This window comes from Natator depressus, chromosome 6, assembly GCF_965152275.1.
Source record: "Natator depressus isolate rNatDep1 chromosome 6, rNatDep2.hap1, whole genome shotgun sequence".
Classification (NCBI taxonomy): Eukaryota; Metazoa; Chordata; order Testudines; family Cheloniidae; genus Natator; species Natator depressus.
This window is the reverse complement of record NC_134239.1, coordinates 70,116,660-70,135,815: the sequence shown is the minus strand read 5'-3', so window position 1 is coordinate 70,135,815 and position 19,156 is coordinate 70,116,660. Positions and strand designations below refer to the sequence as shown.

At 43.8% G+C, this 19,156-nt stretch overlaps 1 protein-coding gene across 4 annotated transcripts in view; it reads right to left on the bottom strand.

Moving 5' to 3' along the window:
• Window positions 1-19,156, bottom strand: part of RPAP1 (RNA polymerase II associated protein 1) — a 53,802-nt gene that overhangs the window by 13,227 nt on the left and 21,419 nt on the right. For 3 of the 4 annotated variants that reach the window (XM_074955670.1, XM_074955671.1, XM_074955674.1), the window contains exons 8-16: window positions 18,770-18,885; window positions 18,170-18,268; window positions 17,627-17,728; window positions 13,345-13,512; window positions 10,438-10,620; window positions 6,636-6,770; window positions 6,260-6,439; window positions 3,821-3,978; window positions 2,687-2,863 (exon numbers count right to left, since the gene is read on the bottom strand). In XM_074955670.1, coding sequence (XP_074811771.1) covers window positions 2,687-2,863; window positions 3,821-3,978; window positions 6,260-6,439; window positions 6,636-6,770; window positions 10,438-10,620; window positions 13,345-13,512; window positions 17,627-17,728; window positions 18,170-18,268; window positions 18,770-18,885 — 1,318 coding nt within the window. The remainder of the gene's footprint in view (window positions 1-2,686; window positions 2,864-3,820; window positions 3,979-6,259; window positions 6,440-6,635; window positions 6,771-10,437; window positions 10,621-13,344; window positions 13,513-17,626; window positions 17,729-18,169; window positions 18,269-18,769; window positions 18,886-19,156) is intronic. The other variant, XM_074955673.1, reaches the window with a different exon arrangement.

Here is a 19,156-nt window from a genome sequence, read left to right as displayed (position 1 = left end):
TTCCCTGGGGGAACCCATTATTAATTTTTTTCCCACTATGAGATTTAGCTATTTACTCCCACTCATCCTCATAGAAATAAGGGGGAGGAGACAGACAATAATAGTCTGATATTCAGTAAAAATAAGGGAGAGCTGTGGCGAATAGACACAGAAGAATGGCAGAATGCATTGCTAGCTCATGGAACAATCCTCACTGCAAAAAACTGGGCTGGGCAGGAGGGAGATGAGTAGCAGCAGTGAGGAATGTAGTAAAAGGTTTAGCTCATTCCCCCTGAGGAATTTTGATATGGTCTTGAAGTGAGGTGTTTTATACCTATGGAATTTGCAAACAAGAATACTCAGGTCATTGTCAAGTTAAAATTCATATATCTTTTTCTCACATCTCTCTGTCACTCAGAAATTCTGAAAGGCGAAGGAATTTCTAAAATCTAATTTGCTTTCCACCATTCACTTTCTGCACCTCACTCAGTCTGGACCAGCGATTCTCAACCTGCTTCTCAAGGGCTGCTTGTGGCCCAATCAGCAAGGAGCTGCGGCCCATGTGACATCCTCAGGGCCATAGAAGTAGTATTGGATGCAGCCCACAATGGTAAATAGGTTGAGAACCACTGGTTTGGACAATGAAACGAGGCAGGTCAGTTTCACTTTGTTACTGCTCATCAAGTGCCTAGTTCTCACATACACTAATGCAAGCTGTTGCAACGGAATCTCCAACCCTTACAGGGAGCAATCAAAGGGAATCCAAAAGAGGCATAAAAACTTGCTTTTCATTAAAAATAAAACCACCATGGAATAGGTTTATTTGAGTGGCATTTTATGGAGGACCAAAGGCTGCTTTATTAATGATGCCCATTTCCCTTCACCAGTCCTCAAGTGTTACTTTTTAAACTACAGCTGACCAGCACCACCATGGGAATTCACTTAAGAACGTAACAGGTATACTGGGTCAGACCAAGGTCCATCTAGCCCAGTATCCTGTTTTCCCACAGTGGCCAATGCCAGGGGCCCCAGAGGGAATGAACAGAACAGGTAATCATCAAGTGTTCCAGCCCCTGTCGCCCATTCCCAGCTTCTGGCAAACAGAGGCTAGGGGACACCATCCCTGACCATCCTGGCTAATAGCCATTGATGGACCTATCCTCCATGAATTTATCTAGTTCTTTTTTGAACTCTGTTATAGTCTTGGCCTTCACAACATCCTCTAGCAAAGAGTTCCAGAGGTTGACTGTGTGTTGTGTGAAGAAATACTTCCTTTTGTTTGTTTTAAACCTGCTGCCTATTAATTTCATTTGGTGCCCCCTAGTTCTTGTGTTATGAGGAGGAGTAAATAACACTTCCTTATTTACTTTCTCCACACCAGTCATGGTTTTATAGACCTCTATCATATTCCCCGCTTAGTCATCTCTTTTCCAAGGTGAAAAGTCCCAATCTTATTAATCTCTCCTCATACGGAAGCCAATCCATACCCCTAATCATTTTTTGTTACCTTTTTCTGAACCTTTTCCAATTCCAATACATCTTTTTTGAGATGGGGCGACCACATCTGCACACAGTATTCAAGATGTTGGCGTACCATGGATTTATATAGAGGCAATGTGGTATTTTGAGCCTTATTATCTATCTCTTTCTTAATGACTCCCAACATTCTGTTAGCTTTTTTGACTGCTGCCACACATTGAGTGGATGTTTTCACAGAACAATCTACAATGACTCCAAGATCTCTTTCTTAAGTGATAATAGCTAATTTAGACCCCATCATTTTATATATATAGTTGGGATTATGTTTTCCAATGTGCATAACTTTGCATTTATCAACATTGAATTTCATCTGCCATTTTGTTGGCCAGTCACCCAGTTTTGAGAGATCTTTTTGTAGCTCTTCGCAGTCTGCCTGGGATTTAACTATCTTGAGTAATTTTGTATCATCTGCAAATTTTGCCACCTCACTGTTTATCCCTTTTTTCCAGATCATTTATGAATATGTTGAATAGGACTGCTACCAGTACAGACCCCTGGGGGACACCACTATTTACCTCTCTCCATTGTGAAAATTGACCATTTATTCCTACCTTTTGTTTCTTATCTTTTAACCACTCCTGCACAGGTGACCTTCAGGATGCATGAGCAGCACTCTCACCAGTGGAGTGATGGGAGGACAATAGCCAGGTCCTCAATGGGAGAAACTAGTGTTCCTGGGAAAGTGCTTCAATGATGCACTTTTTAAATTCAGTTGACCACAACTTTCATTACACAGAAGTACCAGGTACAGGATAGATCAACTCTGACTCTAATCTCCACGTATATCCCCATCTCTAGTCACTGTCTTGTTCCCCCTTATGTCACACCCAATGCACTAGATAACTACTTCAGCTACTCTCAAAACACGTGTCCTTTGGCAGAATTTCTACAAAACCTAGGAACATCTTTGGGACAGGGATCCTGCTTTCTTCTATGTATTACACACTGTTGAGCACACTGATGGTACCTCTGGAAAACAGGACTATTAAGAGGACACTAACACATAGTTTAGGCTCCAAACATGACCTATCTAAAGTGAAGGTTAAACAAAATGGGAAGGTAGGCCATTCTACATTCATGCTTCTGCGCGGGTACTGCAAACAATGCCCTGGAGAGAACTAGACAGTGTTCCTTTAAAACCACAGCTGACAGAAAGTGACAGGCCTACCTGCTAAGCCGGGCCTGCAGCTCTGCCGTGCAGCCAGCTGTTTGAGTCACGTGGGTCAGCAGGGTGACCACAGCTGTAGCTCGCTGGATGGAAAGTGGAAATGTGGGGTTTTCCTGGCAATCACTTAGCAAGTGGGGCAGGGACTGGAGAATCTTCACCAGCACGGGGTAGAGATCCCTGCAGTTTGTGACGGGGGTGGGGTGGGGAGGACGAGTAAAAAAACAAAACCAGGAGAATGTCATTCCAAGCTCAGCAAAAAGGGAATGTTCAATTAGTGCAAAGCTCTTCCTGATAGATAGGGCAGTGCCCTAGCATAACAAAGTATTTATACCACACTCACTGCTCTAACATTCAATCACATACGTACAGACATGCAGCTTTAAGGAATCCTCTTCGGTTTCTCTCCCAACTACTCCTTGGCATTAAGATTTTTTTTAAAGATAATCCTAAACGTCCTGATCTTAGTCAGCGGGTTTGGAGTATTGGGGGATGGATGTTGTGGAAGCACTATTATGAAGTGACAAGTCTCCTGCCTGAAGACAGCGAAATTTCCCATCACCCTAATGTCTTCTGAAAGGGAGCTTGACAGCCAAAGCCCTGCCACTAAAAAAGCTCTGTCCTCCCCTCCTACGAACCGCATTCCTCTGGGAAACAAGTCTATGGTTGCAGGATAGCACAGTTATCAGAAGAAGATTGTAGCCTGGACCCAGCCCACTAACATTTAGCCTGTGTCGTTTAGCAGCAGGATGCTTGTTGGACCATTCAGAGCTTTCTTACAGATGTCGGGTTCATTCCTAGGTGTGTTGCAACAACTGAGCCTGGAGGTCATGAATGCATAGGCCACCCATGTTATATGAAAGAGCTGAATCCAGTCGCGAACTGCTGGGAGAGTGGTAATTTCTTGTTGTGTGGAGAAGGAGCAGCACGATGCTGGTGCTAATGCTCATTTAAACGAGGGAGATCATGAAAGGACAGAAGTTGTTGAGATCACAACATAGAAATCAATGGAAGCTAGGTTTTACAGCACCCTGGGGAGGCTCCACAGATCCCTGCAATTACCTGCCCTGGAACAGGCAGCTCATTCTCTTCATTACACAGACACTGAGTCCCCATTTCTCCAGGTTTGGGCCATACCTGTACAGATCACAGGACTGACCATAGCCAGCAGCCACAGCCCACAGCCGGAAAGCCTCAGTGCTCAGCCTTATGGCTTCCTCCCTGCAAAGAGGCAGGTCCTGAGGATCTTCAGCTATAAACCGACTCAGCCGACTCTTCAGCTCAAATTTATTAAGCTGGAAAGAATAAGCAGACAAATAAAGAAGTAAGATGTGTGTCTTCTTTGGGCCTTCTCACTAAAGCCTCATGCTGCTGCAGCCTCCATTCATAGATTCGAAGGCCAGAAGGGACTATTGTGATCATCTAGTCTGATGTCCCCTATAACACAAGTCATAGAACTTCCCCAAAATAATTCTGAGAACGACCTTTTCAAAAAACATCCAATCTTGATTTAAAAGTAACTGGTGATGGGGAATCTACCAAGACTCTCTGTTCCAATGGTTAATTACCCTCACCGTTAAAAATGAATGCCGTATTACCAGTCTGAATTTGTCTAGCTTCAACTTCCAGCCACAGGACCATGTTATACCTTTCACTGCTTGATTGAAAAGCCCATTATCAAATATTTGTTCCCCACCTACATACTTACAGACTGTAATCAAATTACCCATTAATCTCCTCTTTAAGCTAAATAGATCCAATTTCTGAGTCTGTCACTATAAGGCATGTTTTCTAATCCTTTGATCATTCTCATGGCCCTTCTGTACCCTCTCTAATTTATCATCAGCATCTTCCTTGAATTGTGGGCACCAGAACTGGACACAGTATTCGAGCAGTGGATGCACTGGTGCCAAATATAAAGGTAAAATAACCTCTCCGCTCTTACTCGATTCACTCGTTTAAGTATCCAAGGACTGCATTAATCCCTGTTGGTCACAGCGTCACACTGGGAGCTGATTCTATGATTCAGCTGATTATCCACCATGATCTCAAAATCTTTTTTCAGAGTCACTGCCTCTCAGGATAGGTCCCCCATTCTGTAAAGATGGCCCCCAATCTTGGTTCCTAGATGTATACATTTACATTTAGCCATATTAAAACACATATTGTTTGCTTGTGCCCAGGTTACCATTCAGTGATGTTGATCACTGTATCAGTGGCCTATCCTCTTCATTATTTCCAACTCCCCCAATTGTGTCATATCTGCAAATTTTCTCAGTGATTATTTTGTGTTTTTTTCCAGGTCACTGATCAAAATGTTAAATAGCATAGGGCCAACAACCAATCCCTGTAGAACCCCACTAGAAATACATCATTCTATGATGAGTCCCTGTTTACAATTACATTTTGAGACCTATCAGTTAGCCAGTTTCTTGTTCATTTAGTGTGTGCAATGCTAATTTTAATTCAACTCATTCTAAACTCTCCTTTGTAATCATACAGCTCACTGTAACATTCAAAGTGATCGGTTTAGTTTGTGTTACATTAAGGTTCCATTTATAAGGGTTTACTAAATGATCAATAAATGTTACAAGCATGTTACAAACATGTTATAAGCAACCCATTGTGGGACTCTAACATTCTACAACTACTGATTAACCTTTTATTAAAAGCCTACTAATCCTTTATAAGCCATTTATAAATGGAACCTTAATATAAAAGAGTGACCTAATTTTTGATATTTGGTGGTTGTTCAATAGGTTTTCCTCTTTCAAAACGGGGTGTCTCATGTCTGTTCAGGTGCTTTATTTGATAATGGGCTCTTGCTCTCTTGGAAACCTTCAGGTTTTAATTTAGTTTCTTGGACATCAATCTATTAGGAGCCTCTACAAATACTGAACTGAAAACTCCAGGAGGTGCCTGCTGTATTATGACAGATACCTGCCAGCCACGTTGACTTCACACACTGCCTTGCATAACTGACTTCATTTGTTTTTCTGATTGGTTGTTGGAAGTGAGGTCATCAGTTTGATGAGCAGGGATAGCATAAAGGAAGAACGACTATTTCTGAAGGCAGATTACCTGCCGAGTATTCATCCTCTTTATGGTTTCATTAAGTAATGGACTCAAAGAGGTGTGTGAGAAAGCACCTGGTACCTTCTTGGGTGGAACAGTTGTAAGAGGGCACCTCTACAGAGATGCTGCCAGCACTTTCCCAACACACACTCTTGGCCTCCTAAGAGGATTGTCTGACCTTCAGGGACGCCTCTTAACAGTCAATCAAATTACGCAGAACATATACATTTGGCAGCATACAGCTGAGAGACACAGAGATGGAGGGGCTGGGAGTTACACTGCTAATATTTAAGTGTTTGGAAGCCAGCTGCTTTTCTTCATTCCAGAAATGGATCCAAATCAGAACCCTTCCCTCCACATGAACTCTGGGTCCAAATCTGCAGCTCAGACCCATCTCTAGTTAATTCCCTCCCTTTATTTAGAAACCAAGGCATATTAAAACCAGGGCTTCCACTTCTGCCCGTTGTGACCAGAAAGGCCATGCTGAATCATACTGCTTACCAGTCTGGCTGTTGCATTCCTCCCCCCAGATGCCAGGACTCTGATTAACTTCATGGCGGTGGCACACGCAACTCCATGGAGGCTGGTGAGCAAGTGCCCTGGCTCAGCTACCCGGGGATCCCACTGGATAGGGAGAAACTCTCTAACGATGGTCTCAATCAGCCGAGGACAGGCCAGGAGCTGTACAAAAGCAAGCAACGCAGACATTGACTCTCAGGGCAGGAACGCAACTCCGGCAGTTTGACTGTCAGCAGGAGCAAGTAGCACAACAATACTGAGTCACCCTATCCCCTCTCCATTTCTCCATCTTCTTCCTCACCGTTCCCCCTCCTCACCCATTGCCCCCTTCTCTCTAACCGCCTGCACAGGTGGGTACCTGACTGCATGCTTCAGAGGAGTGCCTTGCTACCCGGGTGAGAATATCCAAGATGTCCAGAACTACAGCGGGGACAGGTCGCACCACCTCAAGGATGTACCTCAGCCGATGAAGAAACTGAGTCTTCAGAAGCCCCTGCAAGACAAAGAAAACAAAAACAAACCCATCATGTTCCTAACATTAGCTCTATACACAGTGTTCATGCTACAGCTGCTGGAAAGAAAGCCCTGTAAAATAGGTGTCTATTTATAAGAACAGGATTGAAAACCATCCTTTGTTTTAATGGGAGAACTCTCCACTCAGAGCTGCTAGTGCAAAGACAAACAAGTATAAGTTGGGATAGAGAGAGAAAGAGAAACCGAACTTCCATATGGGATCAGACCAGTGTATGAGGGATCCAAACCCACATGCTTCAGCGCATAAGACAACTACTGACTGACAGGGGATAGGAAGACCATTTCCACCATAATAGACAATTATGAAATAATGTGCCTGTACGGGTTCTCCCACCTTTGCTGAAACTGGCCACTGATCCCTATCTAGTTCATATCCTGTCTCTGGCAGCGTCCAGTACCAGAAACTGAGAATGGACAGTTGTCAAGGTTCCTTCCCCACTCTGAACTCTACGGTACAGATGTGGGGACCTGCATGAAAGACCCCCTAAGCTTATTCTTACCAGCTTAGTTTAAAAACTTCCCCAAGGTACAAACTTTGCCTTGTCCTTGAACTGTATGCTGCCACCACCAAGTGTGTTAAACAAAGAACAGGGAAAGAGCCCACTTGGAGACGTCTTCCCCCCAAAATATCCCCCCAAGCCCTACACCCTCTTTCCTGGGGAAGGCTTGTTAAAAATCCTCACCAATTTGTACAGGTGAACACAGACCCAAACCCTTGGATCTTAAGAACAATGAAAAATCAATCAGGTTCTTAAAAGAAGAATTTTAATTGAAGAAAAGGTAAAAGAATCACCTCTGTAAAATCAGAATGGTAAATACCTTACAGGGTAATCAGATTCAAAACATAGAGAATCCCTCTACACAAAACCTTAAGTTACAAAAAGACACAAAAACAGGAATATACATTCCATCCAGCACAGCTTATTTTACCAGCCATTAAACAAAAGGAAATCTAACGCATTTCTACCTAGATTACTTACTAACTAACAGAAGTTCTGAGACTGCATTCCTGATCTGTTCCTGGCAAAAGCATCACCCAGACAGACGAACCCTTTGTTTCCTGCCCCTCCCGGTTTGAAAGTATCTTGTCTCCTCATTGGTCATTTTGGTCAGGTGCCAGCAAGGTTATTTTAGCTTCTTAACCCTTTACAGGTGAAAGGGTTTTGCCGCTGGCCAGGAGGGATTTTATAGCACTATATACAGAAAGGTGGTTACCCTTCCCTTTATTTTTATGACAACAGTTAATCCCAGAAAGATTAGGTGACTTTTTTAGGGTTAAACAGTGGGAGATCAGAGTCAGTGTCAAAGGAGGGAACAGAATCTGAAAGTCAAGTGACATTCATTTTTGGACCTGGAAAGCAGGCACTTCCAAAAACATGTGGATTTACTACTCATGTTTTATGGTAACATCTTGGTGATCTGTTCTGGCATTTAATATAAAATGCACTTGCAATAAAAATAGAGGGAACTGAATTTCAAAGAAGCAGAAGATTCATATGGCTATGACATAGCCGTGGACCTGTATCTTGAAAGGTCCCTTGCAAACCTTCTTCCTTTGATAAGAGTCAGTATGGGAGGATATAGCTTTCTTAAATCCCTCAAAATTGCACCTTCCAACTTCATTCATGGTCATCCTTATGCTCTACTTCTTGCGATCGCACTCTATAAATGTTCTGTAAAAGCATACCCCTTCTTATGCACGTTGGACATGACCCTACCACTGTAGTCATCTTGTTCCCAACTAGCGCAAGCCTGCAACTTGCTGGGATTGTCTAAGTATCTCCTAGTTCGTTACAAAAAATCAAATCAACGGATTTTAAGAAGCTGCCATAATTATTGGCATTGAAAACAGTTTAGTTTCCTCTCCTCAGCTGTTTTTAACAGCCATGTTTCTGCTCATCAGTATCATGTTGAACACTCCTATCTTAGTTGTCACAAAGACATGCATCCAGCCAAACAGACCTCTGAAGATACTAAAATGCCACTGACACAAGACCCATCAAACGTATGACTTCTTTGGTTATAGAACCTTCTGCTGTCAACCAACTACCTGGATAGATAAAACAATTCAACCATTCAATGTCACGGCCTTCTACATGCGGTGTCGGCAGGTCATTCATTTCTGTTTTATAGGAGGCATGCATAGCTTTGGTTTTATCACCATTGGTCTTAAATCCATAGATTCATCAGTTTTTCGCAGCTCTTCCAGCATTAACTGTAGTCGGTCAGTACTCTCTCCAAGTAAGGCATCATCATCCACATACGAGACCTTCTAAAGATGAATCTTTAAAATTTCAGACCTCCTACTTTGGCCTCAACCAGCTTTGTCATCAGACAGTCTATTAGAACAGTAAATAAAGTTGGGGAGTGAACGCACACCTGGCACACCCCTTATTCTACCGAAAAATCAAACTAATACAACTGTTGACTCTCATACATCTAAACATACTGTGGTACAACTCCACCACTAGGCACACTATATCCTGAGGCATCCCATACTAGCATAGCAGTACCCTCAGTGCTGATGGATGCACTGAATCAAGAGTGGCCGCAGAATCTATAAACACAATCTGAACTTCCTCTTGTCACTCTAGTCGTTTTTCAATAACATTCCACAAAGTATATATAGCAAGGACTGACCAGTATGGAAACCACACTGGTTGTCTCTCATTTTGTACAAGCTGATCGCTGTCCTTTTTTTAAAAGGAGATGAAGCAGCCCCTTTTCCAATCTTCTGGAATGTGACTGGTTTCCCAAACTTTTAAGACAACTAAAAGCTGAAACTCCACTCTTGAGCAGTTTTGATGAAATATTGTTAAGACCAGGTACTTTATTATTTAGTAACTGTTGGATCGCAAACATCATTTCCTCTAATGTCACCAGCCTGTTTCTGCTGGGTTCATTTTTGGATTAAGGTTGTAGCTAACATCTTGTGAGCATCTGTTCATTAATTCACAAAAATTCATGTTAGTTCAGATTAGTCATAACACTACTTGAGGACAACAATCACATCAGCAGGATTTGGCAGTTATACTGATCTGAGAATGACAAACTTTTCATTCAGCACCACAAGCTGAGTTCTCCTCTGCTTTGATTCAGGTCTCGGTTACTACTCTTTTAAACACACTGCCAGTATCTCTGACTAGAACAGAGATCTAGCTACCCCTGAACTATTCAGCTGGAGTATCCCAGGGAAACGGAGTAACATGGTGACAGCCTTAAGCACGTGGGTCAAAATGCTATAACTGAGGATTTATATACCACAGTGAGTAATGGTGGCCATACTATCATTACCTAGAAGGTTGGCTCTGAGATAACAAAAATGACTGTGTTTCTAGGTCTCATATCAGTCGGACAAGGATGAACAGAAGTGCATGCAGAATTCACATTAAAGTTATAAGGGTTTAATTGCAAGATGCAAATATAAGAGGGAGGTGGATGAATTATTAGGTGGTCTCACTTAAGTGACATCCCATAAATGATGGTGACATCAAGGTCACCAATGTTCCAGAAATCAAACTGGAATTTCAATGTACAGGTCCATCTAGCTAGCTTTAACAGCACATACAGCCTTCATGCAAGATATGGTTTTGCTGGCGAGATTCCAGACACAGCTATGGGTTTACCTTTATGACATCATACCGGGCCACATCTGGATCTGGCTTGTTTTCATCCTTTGATTTTTTCCGTGGTGTCTTTTCCATTAGAGTCAATTCTTCCTCTTCCTCCTCCTCCTCCTCTTCACTGTTGGGGGTGAAGGGGAACACAGCCATCCCCTGGTACCATGAGAAAGTCTGGTCAAGATACTCCTGTGAGGAAAAGAAAAGCACATACATAAATTATAGCAAAGGGAGAATGAAAAGGGAAGCATTTTAAAAATGCTTTTGAATACAAGCCAGTGCAGCCCAAAATGGGAACAAGAAACCATGGTGTATTCACAAAGCCCAAGTCTAAGCTAAAAGGACCTGGGGATGATGCCAACCTCAGACTGGTCCAAATTCCACTGAGACAAAAGCATTCTGAACAGATATGCAGGATGGGTAGTAACTGTTTATCTAGTGGTTACCTGGAAGACAATATTCTTGGGTTCTATTTTGGTTTCTACCACTGGCTCACTGTTGATCTCAAATGGGTTACTTAGAGGTGCACTCAAGTTAAAAAGTATGTTAAAATAAGTGTTATCCATTTTCCTCTATATTAAACTTTGTTTACTTTTTGCATCTTTCTCAGCTTGGACAGTGAACATATAAACTAGACAGCTTTACTTTTGTTTCTATCCCATTTCACATTCAGGTTCTCCTGCTCTAGAACAAGGCTGTAAATATTTGAGCTTCCACCACTTCAGAGAAATGTTTCCATCCAAACCAGACCTGTTTTCCAGTGAATGTTTTTAACTGCAGAAAAAACTTATTTTATTTTTTTAAATGAAAACTAAATTTGAGGCTTCAACTACTTGACAGAGTACCTTTAAACTTATCACTTGGTCTGCCAATCAGTAAAACAATTATTCTACTAGCTGCCTGCCACACAAGGGTGTCGTTTGGCTTAGTTAACGCTTGTAAAGTTCTCCAACAATCTTGGATGAAAGGTGCTATAGAAGTTTGAACTATTATTAGGCACAAAAAGCAATGCTGACAAGATGAAGGGTAAACTATGAAGTCAAGGGCTCAGAGAGAAGGCTGGGATTCCAGCTCGAAGCCCTGAAATTGGGATCCACTGTTTTAAATCTAGAAGTCAAACTCTACATAGATTATTTCAGTCTTCAAATAATTAATAGAAATAAGTCACCCTTGCTTCCCTTTGGCAAGACCTAATTTATGGATGACGGGAACGTTTAAGCTAGAATGATAAAGCCCTGAAATTGTAATAGAGATAACAGAAGTATTAATAGACCCTTAACTAGGCAGAAACTTGGCATACCTGGAAAAGCTGGAGTACTCCTCAAGAGTGAGGTCATGCACAGACGAAGGTGAGATAAGTTAATGATGACATATTTGTGGAGCATTCCCCTTGGATAAAAAGTACTTTGCACATGTAAATTATCATCCAGCTAATGATCTCAGAGTGCTTGACAATTATTAATAAATGGAGTCTCACGGGGATGTTTGGAGGCAAGGCAGTATTGTTTATCCCCATTTGACACAGGAAGACTGAGGCTGTGAGACTTGTCAAAGATCACGCCACGTGTCTGTGGCAGAGCCAAGGACACAATGGCAGATGCCCAGTCCAGAGCTCTACACACAAGACCATCCTTCCCTCGTAGATCTGGAGCCACCCTCTGAAGCCTGATAACATGAGTGACACACTCAGGATGTTCAAAATGAGAAATCACAACACAGACAGATGCCTTTATAGTGCAATTGTTGGTAGAGTTTCTGGCCTTGCATATGCAAAGACATCATATCACAAGTCAAGAAGGCAACATTCCTTCTTTATGGCTCCAGCAGAGAACACCTTGACTACTGCATTTTGCTCTGGACACCTAGTTACCAGAAACATGCAGACAATTCAAAAGGGAGTCAGAGGAAAAAAATCATTAAGAGGCTGGAAGGACTGGTTTATGGCAGTGTTTCCAATGCAGGGGGCAAGGCCCACCCAGGAGAGCATAATTAGACCAAGGGATGATGGAGCAGAGGAAAGGAACAGTAGAACAGGGAAAGCTACATGAAACCTCCATTCACCTCACCTCCCCCACTGTGACTATGCTCCTGTGATTGGAGGAAGTTGCAGGGGACTGCTTGAAAGCTACCTGCTTTCCTTGCCTACTTCAGTGGCAGTCCTACTGCAGCCCCCCAGGGGAGCAGCTCCTGGTCAAAAGGCTGCAGATTCAGGCAACAGGGCTCACCCATGCTCCTTCTGCAGGGCTAAGCCCAGCCAGGAGGGCATGTGGGTCTTTGCCTCAGAGAGCTATCAATGATATCTGCACCTCAAAAAAGACATGTAGTCTTCTGGTGAAAGAGGGACACAGGCAGGAAAGAATAAGAAACAAGACCAAGAAAACAGAGCAAAAGAGCACAGGAGAGGGAACCAGAGAAAATGGACAGATGAATGGAGTGAGGGTGGCAACTGTGCTGGGATAAGGCATGAGGGGGAGAGCAACCAGCTGCCAGTCCACTGGCTAGAAAGGAGGCACCACAATAAAGGGCTGGAAACCATGGATGTAAGAGGTCAGATTAAAAGAACTAAATACATATAGCTTGAAAATGGGGCTGTGAAATAATACAGTGTACATGAACACCAAAAAAGGGAGAGAAGTTCAGCAGCCCTGAGATGAATTTAGGGCAAGGCAGAGATAGTCTGAACAGCAGGAACAAATTCTGAACAGTGAGATCTATTAAGAGTAACTAGGCCAAGGAAAAGGAGTGATGGAAGCCCTACTGCTTACAGTGAGACTGAACAAAGCATGAAAATAGTGTTCTGTGGAGAATAATGGGACACTGACCACCATATAGCTTGATCCAAATGATTTAATAGGTCCTTTCCTTCTGATTCCCACACCCAAATCGGTATTACACCCAGCACCACTCTCTCACCTCATCTTCAGGGGACACCAGCAGTGCATGGAGAGCCCGGACAGATGCCGCAATGACATTATCCACCGTATCATCCAAGGAGAAGCGCAACAAGAAGAGGAATCCAGCATCGAGCAGCAAGCGCAGGACACTACCCTTCAGGGAGGAGGCAAACTCCCCAGCCTTGGCCTGAAAGAAATGCCACCCACATCCTCAGCATCAACAGAGTCACCCCATTAAAGCCAGGTGTGTATTAACATGCACCACACTTGCTGTTGTCTATGTTAAATGTAAAGCAGCTAAGAAAGCTGTGTTTGGTCAGTGACAACGATGGAGCACCCTTTCCAATGGGTGCTGCATGGCAAGACTGGAACATTACATAGTGGCTACACATTTTTACACTATTTAATCCAAAGCTGATTAACTCCAGAATGACCCTAGCAGTTGCCCATGAGGAGACTTTAGAACCAATTAAAAAGGGAATCCAACAGGCATCCTGGACTCCAATGGACATGCACAACGCAGAGAAATTCAGTAGGGCCATATTGAGTTCAGATACCCACAATGCTCTGCACTTTGGGAATGTTTCCAACTAACAACCTGCCATGGCTTCTTTTGAATCTCCCCCTCTCTCCACAGGAGGGTCACCAACATGCTCCAATGGGATAAACATACAGGAGCAATTACACTGCAAACACACGGGGATCCATGAGGAAGGCCGTGCACATCATGAACACCAGACTGCTTGCAGCTTCACGACCCACAGTCCCCCCAGAATACTCCTTTTGTACCTCCACTAGAAGGGAACAGTCCCACGTTCCTCATGCCATTCTGCCATTTGCTGAGATTTCACACTTAGTTTGAGGGATGACAATTCATTTCCTATTTAAGCATGACAAACTATCCCTATAGCTGAACTAAGGCTCTCCCACTGCGGTCTAGCCCCACTGCACTAACCCTATCAATGTGTGGGGCAGGGAGAGTGAAAAGCAAGTACAGCAGGAGTAGGAAGACACTTCATCCCTTGGTTTCTATTCTTTTCCTTTTGTTTTCTGTATGTGAATGGCTCCCCTTCCCTCACCTCAGAGGTCAGACTTTTTAATTCTGGACCAAACTCCTGCTCCTCACCCCAGCCCACAAAGTTCTTCACATTAAGTCCTCTCTGCATCATTCATTGCTGACATCCCCTGCAGTACTTTCCCTGTGAGCCAGGTAGGAAGTTATGCTCCTTTCCACTGAGGCAGACAATTCATTCTGCCACTGATGCTGGTGCATTGCTTTAGGAGCAGGATGGTTTATTCTCACCAGCTATAAGAACAAGCATGTCACAGAGCTGGCTCAGCCAATGGAAGAGGAAGTGTAATAAAATCGCTTATGTCAGATATAAGACTGTAGATTAATCACAGTTAACTCACATGATTAACTCAAAAAAATTAATCGCGATTAATCGCAGTTTTAATTGCACTGTTAAACAATAGAATACCAATTGAAATGTATTAAATATTTTGGATGTTTTTCTACATTTTCATATATATTGTATTCTGTGTTGTAACTGAAATCATAGTGTATATTATTTTTGTTACAAATACTTGAACTGTAAAAATAACAAAAGATAGTATTTTTCAATTCACCTCATACAAGTACTGAAGTGCAATCTCTTTGTCGTGAAAGTGCAACTTACAAATGTAGATTTTTTTGTTACATAACTGCACTCAAAAACAAAACAATGTAAAACCTCAGAGCCTACAAGTCCACTCAGTCCTACTTCTTGTTCAGCCAATAGCTAAGACAAACAAGTTTGTTTGCATTTACAAGAGATAATGCTGCCCTCTTCTTATTTACAATGTCACCAGGAAGTGAGAACAGGCATTTGCATGGCACTTTTGTAGCCAGCATTGCAAGGTATTTACGTGCCAGATATGCTAAACATTTGTATGCCCCTTCATGCTTCGGCCACCATTCCAGAGGACATGCTTCCGTGCTGATAACGCTTGTTAAAAAAATGTGTTAATTAAATTTGTGACTGAACTCCTTGGGGGAGAATTGTCTGTCCCCTGCTCTGTTTTACCTGCATTCTGCCATATATTTCATGTTATGGCAGTCTCTATGACCCAGCACATGTTGTTCATTTTAAGAACACTTTCACTGCAGATTTCACAAAATGCAAAGAAGGTACCAATGTGAGATTTCTAAGGCTAGCTACAGCACTCGACCCAAGATTTAAGAATCTGAAGTACCTTCCAAAATCGGAGCGGGACGAGGTGTGGAGCATGCTTTCAGAAGTCTTAAAAAGAGCAACACTCCGATGCAGAAACTACAGAACCCAAACCACCAAAAAAGAAAATCAACCTTGTGCTGGTGGCATCTGACTCAGACAATGAAAACGAGCACGTGACGGTCCGCACTGCTTTGGATGGTTAACAAGCAGAACCCATCATCAGCATGGACGCATGTCCCCTAGAATGGTGGTTGAAGCATAAAGGGACATATGAATCTTTAGTGCGTCTGGCACATAAATATCTTGCGATTCCGGCTACAACAGAGAACGCATGTTCTCACTGTCAAGCGACACTGTAAACAAGAACCGGGCAGTATTATCTCCTGAAAATGTAAACAAACTTGTTTGTCTGAATGACTGGCTGAACAAGAAGTAGGACTAAGTGGACTTGCAGGTTCTAAAATTTTTTGTTTTATTTTTGAGTGCAGTTTTTTTTGTACATAATTCTACATTTTTAAGTTCATCTTTCATGATAAAGAAATTGCACTAGAGTATTTGTGAACTGAAAAACACTATTTCTGGTTTTTTTACAGTGCAAATACTTGTAATCAAAAATAAATATAAAGTGAGCACTGTGCACTTTGTATTCGGTGTTGTAATTGAAATCAATATATTTGAAAATGTTGAAAACACCCAAAAATATTTAAATAAATGGTCTTCTCTTATTGTTTAATCGGGTGATTAATCACAATTAATTTTTTTAATCGCTTGACAGCCCTCGTCAGATGAAACCATGGAGCCACCAAATATGCAATGTCTGTGACACTGCGGAACAGCACTTTTGAGCATCTTCTTCTAGCCCGGGGTCTCAAACGCAAATGACCACGAGGGCCATGTGAGGACTAGTTCATTGGCCCGAGGGCCGCACCACTGCCCCACCCCACCCCCCAACAGCTGCCCCGGCCCCGCCCCACTCCACCCCTTTCGTGAGGCTCTGCCCCTGCCCCGCCTCTTCCCACCCCTTCCCTGCCCCCATTCCAACCCCTTCCCTGAAATCCCCACCCCAACTCCGCCCCCTCCCTGCCCCCAGGGGGTGCAGGAGGGGTGCAGCAGGGGGCTCAGGGCAGGGGGTCGGGATGCAGGGTGGGGCAGGCGGCTCAGGGCAGTGGGTTGGGGTGCAGGAGGGGGCTCAGGGCAGGGGCTTGGGGTGCAGGAAGGGTGCAGCATGTGGCTTAAGGCAGGGGGTCAGGGTGCAGAGTAGGGGTGTGGGGTGCAGTAGGGCAGGGGTTTCGGCTGCAGGAGGGGTTTGGGGGGCGGGTCTGGCCCAGCGCATACCAGGGGCAGGGCAGGCTCCCTCCCTGCCTGCCTGCCCTGCCCCCACACTGCTCTGGGGAGCGGCCAGGAGCCGGGGGGGCGGCGGCACAGGGGTCTGTGTGTTGCCTCGGCCGCTCCTCCAGGTACCTCCCCTGAAGCTCCCATTGGCCGCGGTTCCCCGTTCCTGGGCAATGGGAGCTTCGGGGGAGGTACCTGAAGGAGCAACCAGGGCAACACACAGACCCCTGTGTCCCCTCCCTCCCCTCCCCCAGGTCCTGGCTGCTTCCCAGAGCAGTGCGGGGGCAGGGCAGGGAGGGAGCCTGCCCTGCCCCCAGTGCGCGCCAGGCCGGAGCTGCTCTAGGTAACTTCTGGGGAGGTGGGGGTGCCACAGGGAGCTGGCGGGCCACAGAAAATAACCGCACAGGCCACGTGTTTGAGACCCCTGTTCTAGAGATAGCTGGGGCTCAGTTCTCCCATAGCACAATTCCACTTGGATTCACACAGATCCACACCTGACATGTGCATACACACACCCTGCCCCTTTGTCAAGGTGGCAGGGACAGATGATACAGGAGTTGGCTCTGCCAGCTTCACACCCGTGACGGGTTCTCCTTCATAGGGGGAATTTTCTGCTGGTGTCTTCTGGCTGGAATCCATCCACTTTGTGCTGTCTGAGCAGTGCAAAGCGAACTTATCGCATTAGAGAATCTGGGCCCTGATATTGCCAGCAGTGTTAACTAGGAGGAAGAACTTCCATAAAAGGTCACTCACCTTCTGCACAACACGGCCTAGCACCTGTAACGCCAATGTCCGCTGCTGAATGATCTGACTGCGGCACAAGTGGAAGAGCTCTTGGAGGGAGTAACCAGCCCTCTACACAGAGGGGGAGGGTAAAGGAAAAAAAAAAAGATAGATAGATAAAACAGGATCCTTAGAGTAGTTACAAAACATAGCACAAGGGATAAACTGCATTGCAAAAGAGTTGTGGGTGCTGCTTTATGCAAATGACTAAAGAGATTCTATTCTACTTCATTGAGAGACTAGCTAAAGGGTAAGCCTTGATAGGTAAGCCAATTGTGTGGGGGTATTCTTTGGCAAGTAGATACATTTTAAAATGGGATTAAGGGGCGGAAACAGTGACTCAGTATGTTCTGATTTCTCTCCTGGGTCCTAATTCAACACAGGATCATTGACGCATTCCTAAGGGGCACATCAGTAGGATATCCAGACACGAAGAATCTGAGAATTAAACATGGAAATCAGAAAACGGTGTACTCTCTTTCCATTTCCACTTTATTCTGATATCTCCCTTACTTCTGCTTCTTCTCCATGGTGGTGTAGGCCCAGATGAGTAGGTAAATCTGCATCTGGGGGAATCAATTCTCCTTTCAAACTAAATCGTGCTTGCATGCCCTATTTAAAAAAAAAAAAAAAAAAAGTTATTTTACTGCCTTTCACTCCACTCAGCTTTTATATCTTACTTCCTTAATACAGTTTCAAGCTCTTAGCTCACAAAGTCCCAAGTTCTCTACAACTTATCTCCATTGCCCTGGTTTCTTAACTTCCAGAGCTATTTCCCCACATACTACAGTTGCCAAACTTCAAGTTCCCAGATCTCTCAGACACTAGACGCTAAATTCCCATCTTAATCCCTGGTCCCCTCTAATTCCAGATCTACCCTGCATAGTATTATGGAAAAGACTAGTACTGGATGAACATGGTAACTGGATTTTCATCGCACTCTAAGAGAGGACAGGGACAGATCTGGAGAGATGCCATTGTTGGCATCATTTATAGTTTGAAGAAGAGAAGGCTCATTTTCCAGCAACATCAGTCTCTGAAGACTTCACCAACATGAACCACACATCCCACCAACAAACGAAAAGAGAGAAAATCAGTTTCTACTTTCCAAACCTTTTTGGTTCTCTTCTGCCGTGGGTGGGGCAGATCCTTTATCCACTCCAGCTTCTCAAACTCCACATTGTTCATGTGGATCCATTCCTTCTGGGGCTTGATGGGAAGGTCAACTTCTTTGAGGAAGGAGAGAAAGCATCAGAGGCATTATCTTTCCTGGGCACAGAGAGAGACAGCCAAATATTTGGCTTTGAGAGTATTTCATGTGCAGTTTTCATGTAAAGTAACAAGAAAACTATCTTCAAATTGACTTATAGCTGGTGCATAAACATCAAAGATTTACTGCTGTTTTAATCTTTCATAAGCTCTAGAAGAGGAAGTAAACAGCACTGTAATGAAATTCACAGACGATACTAATTTGGGAGGAGCTGAACACCAGACAGGATA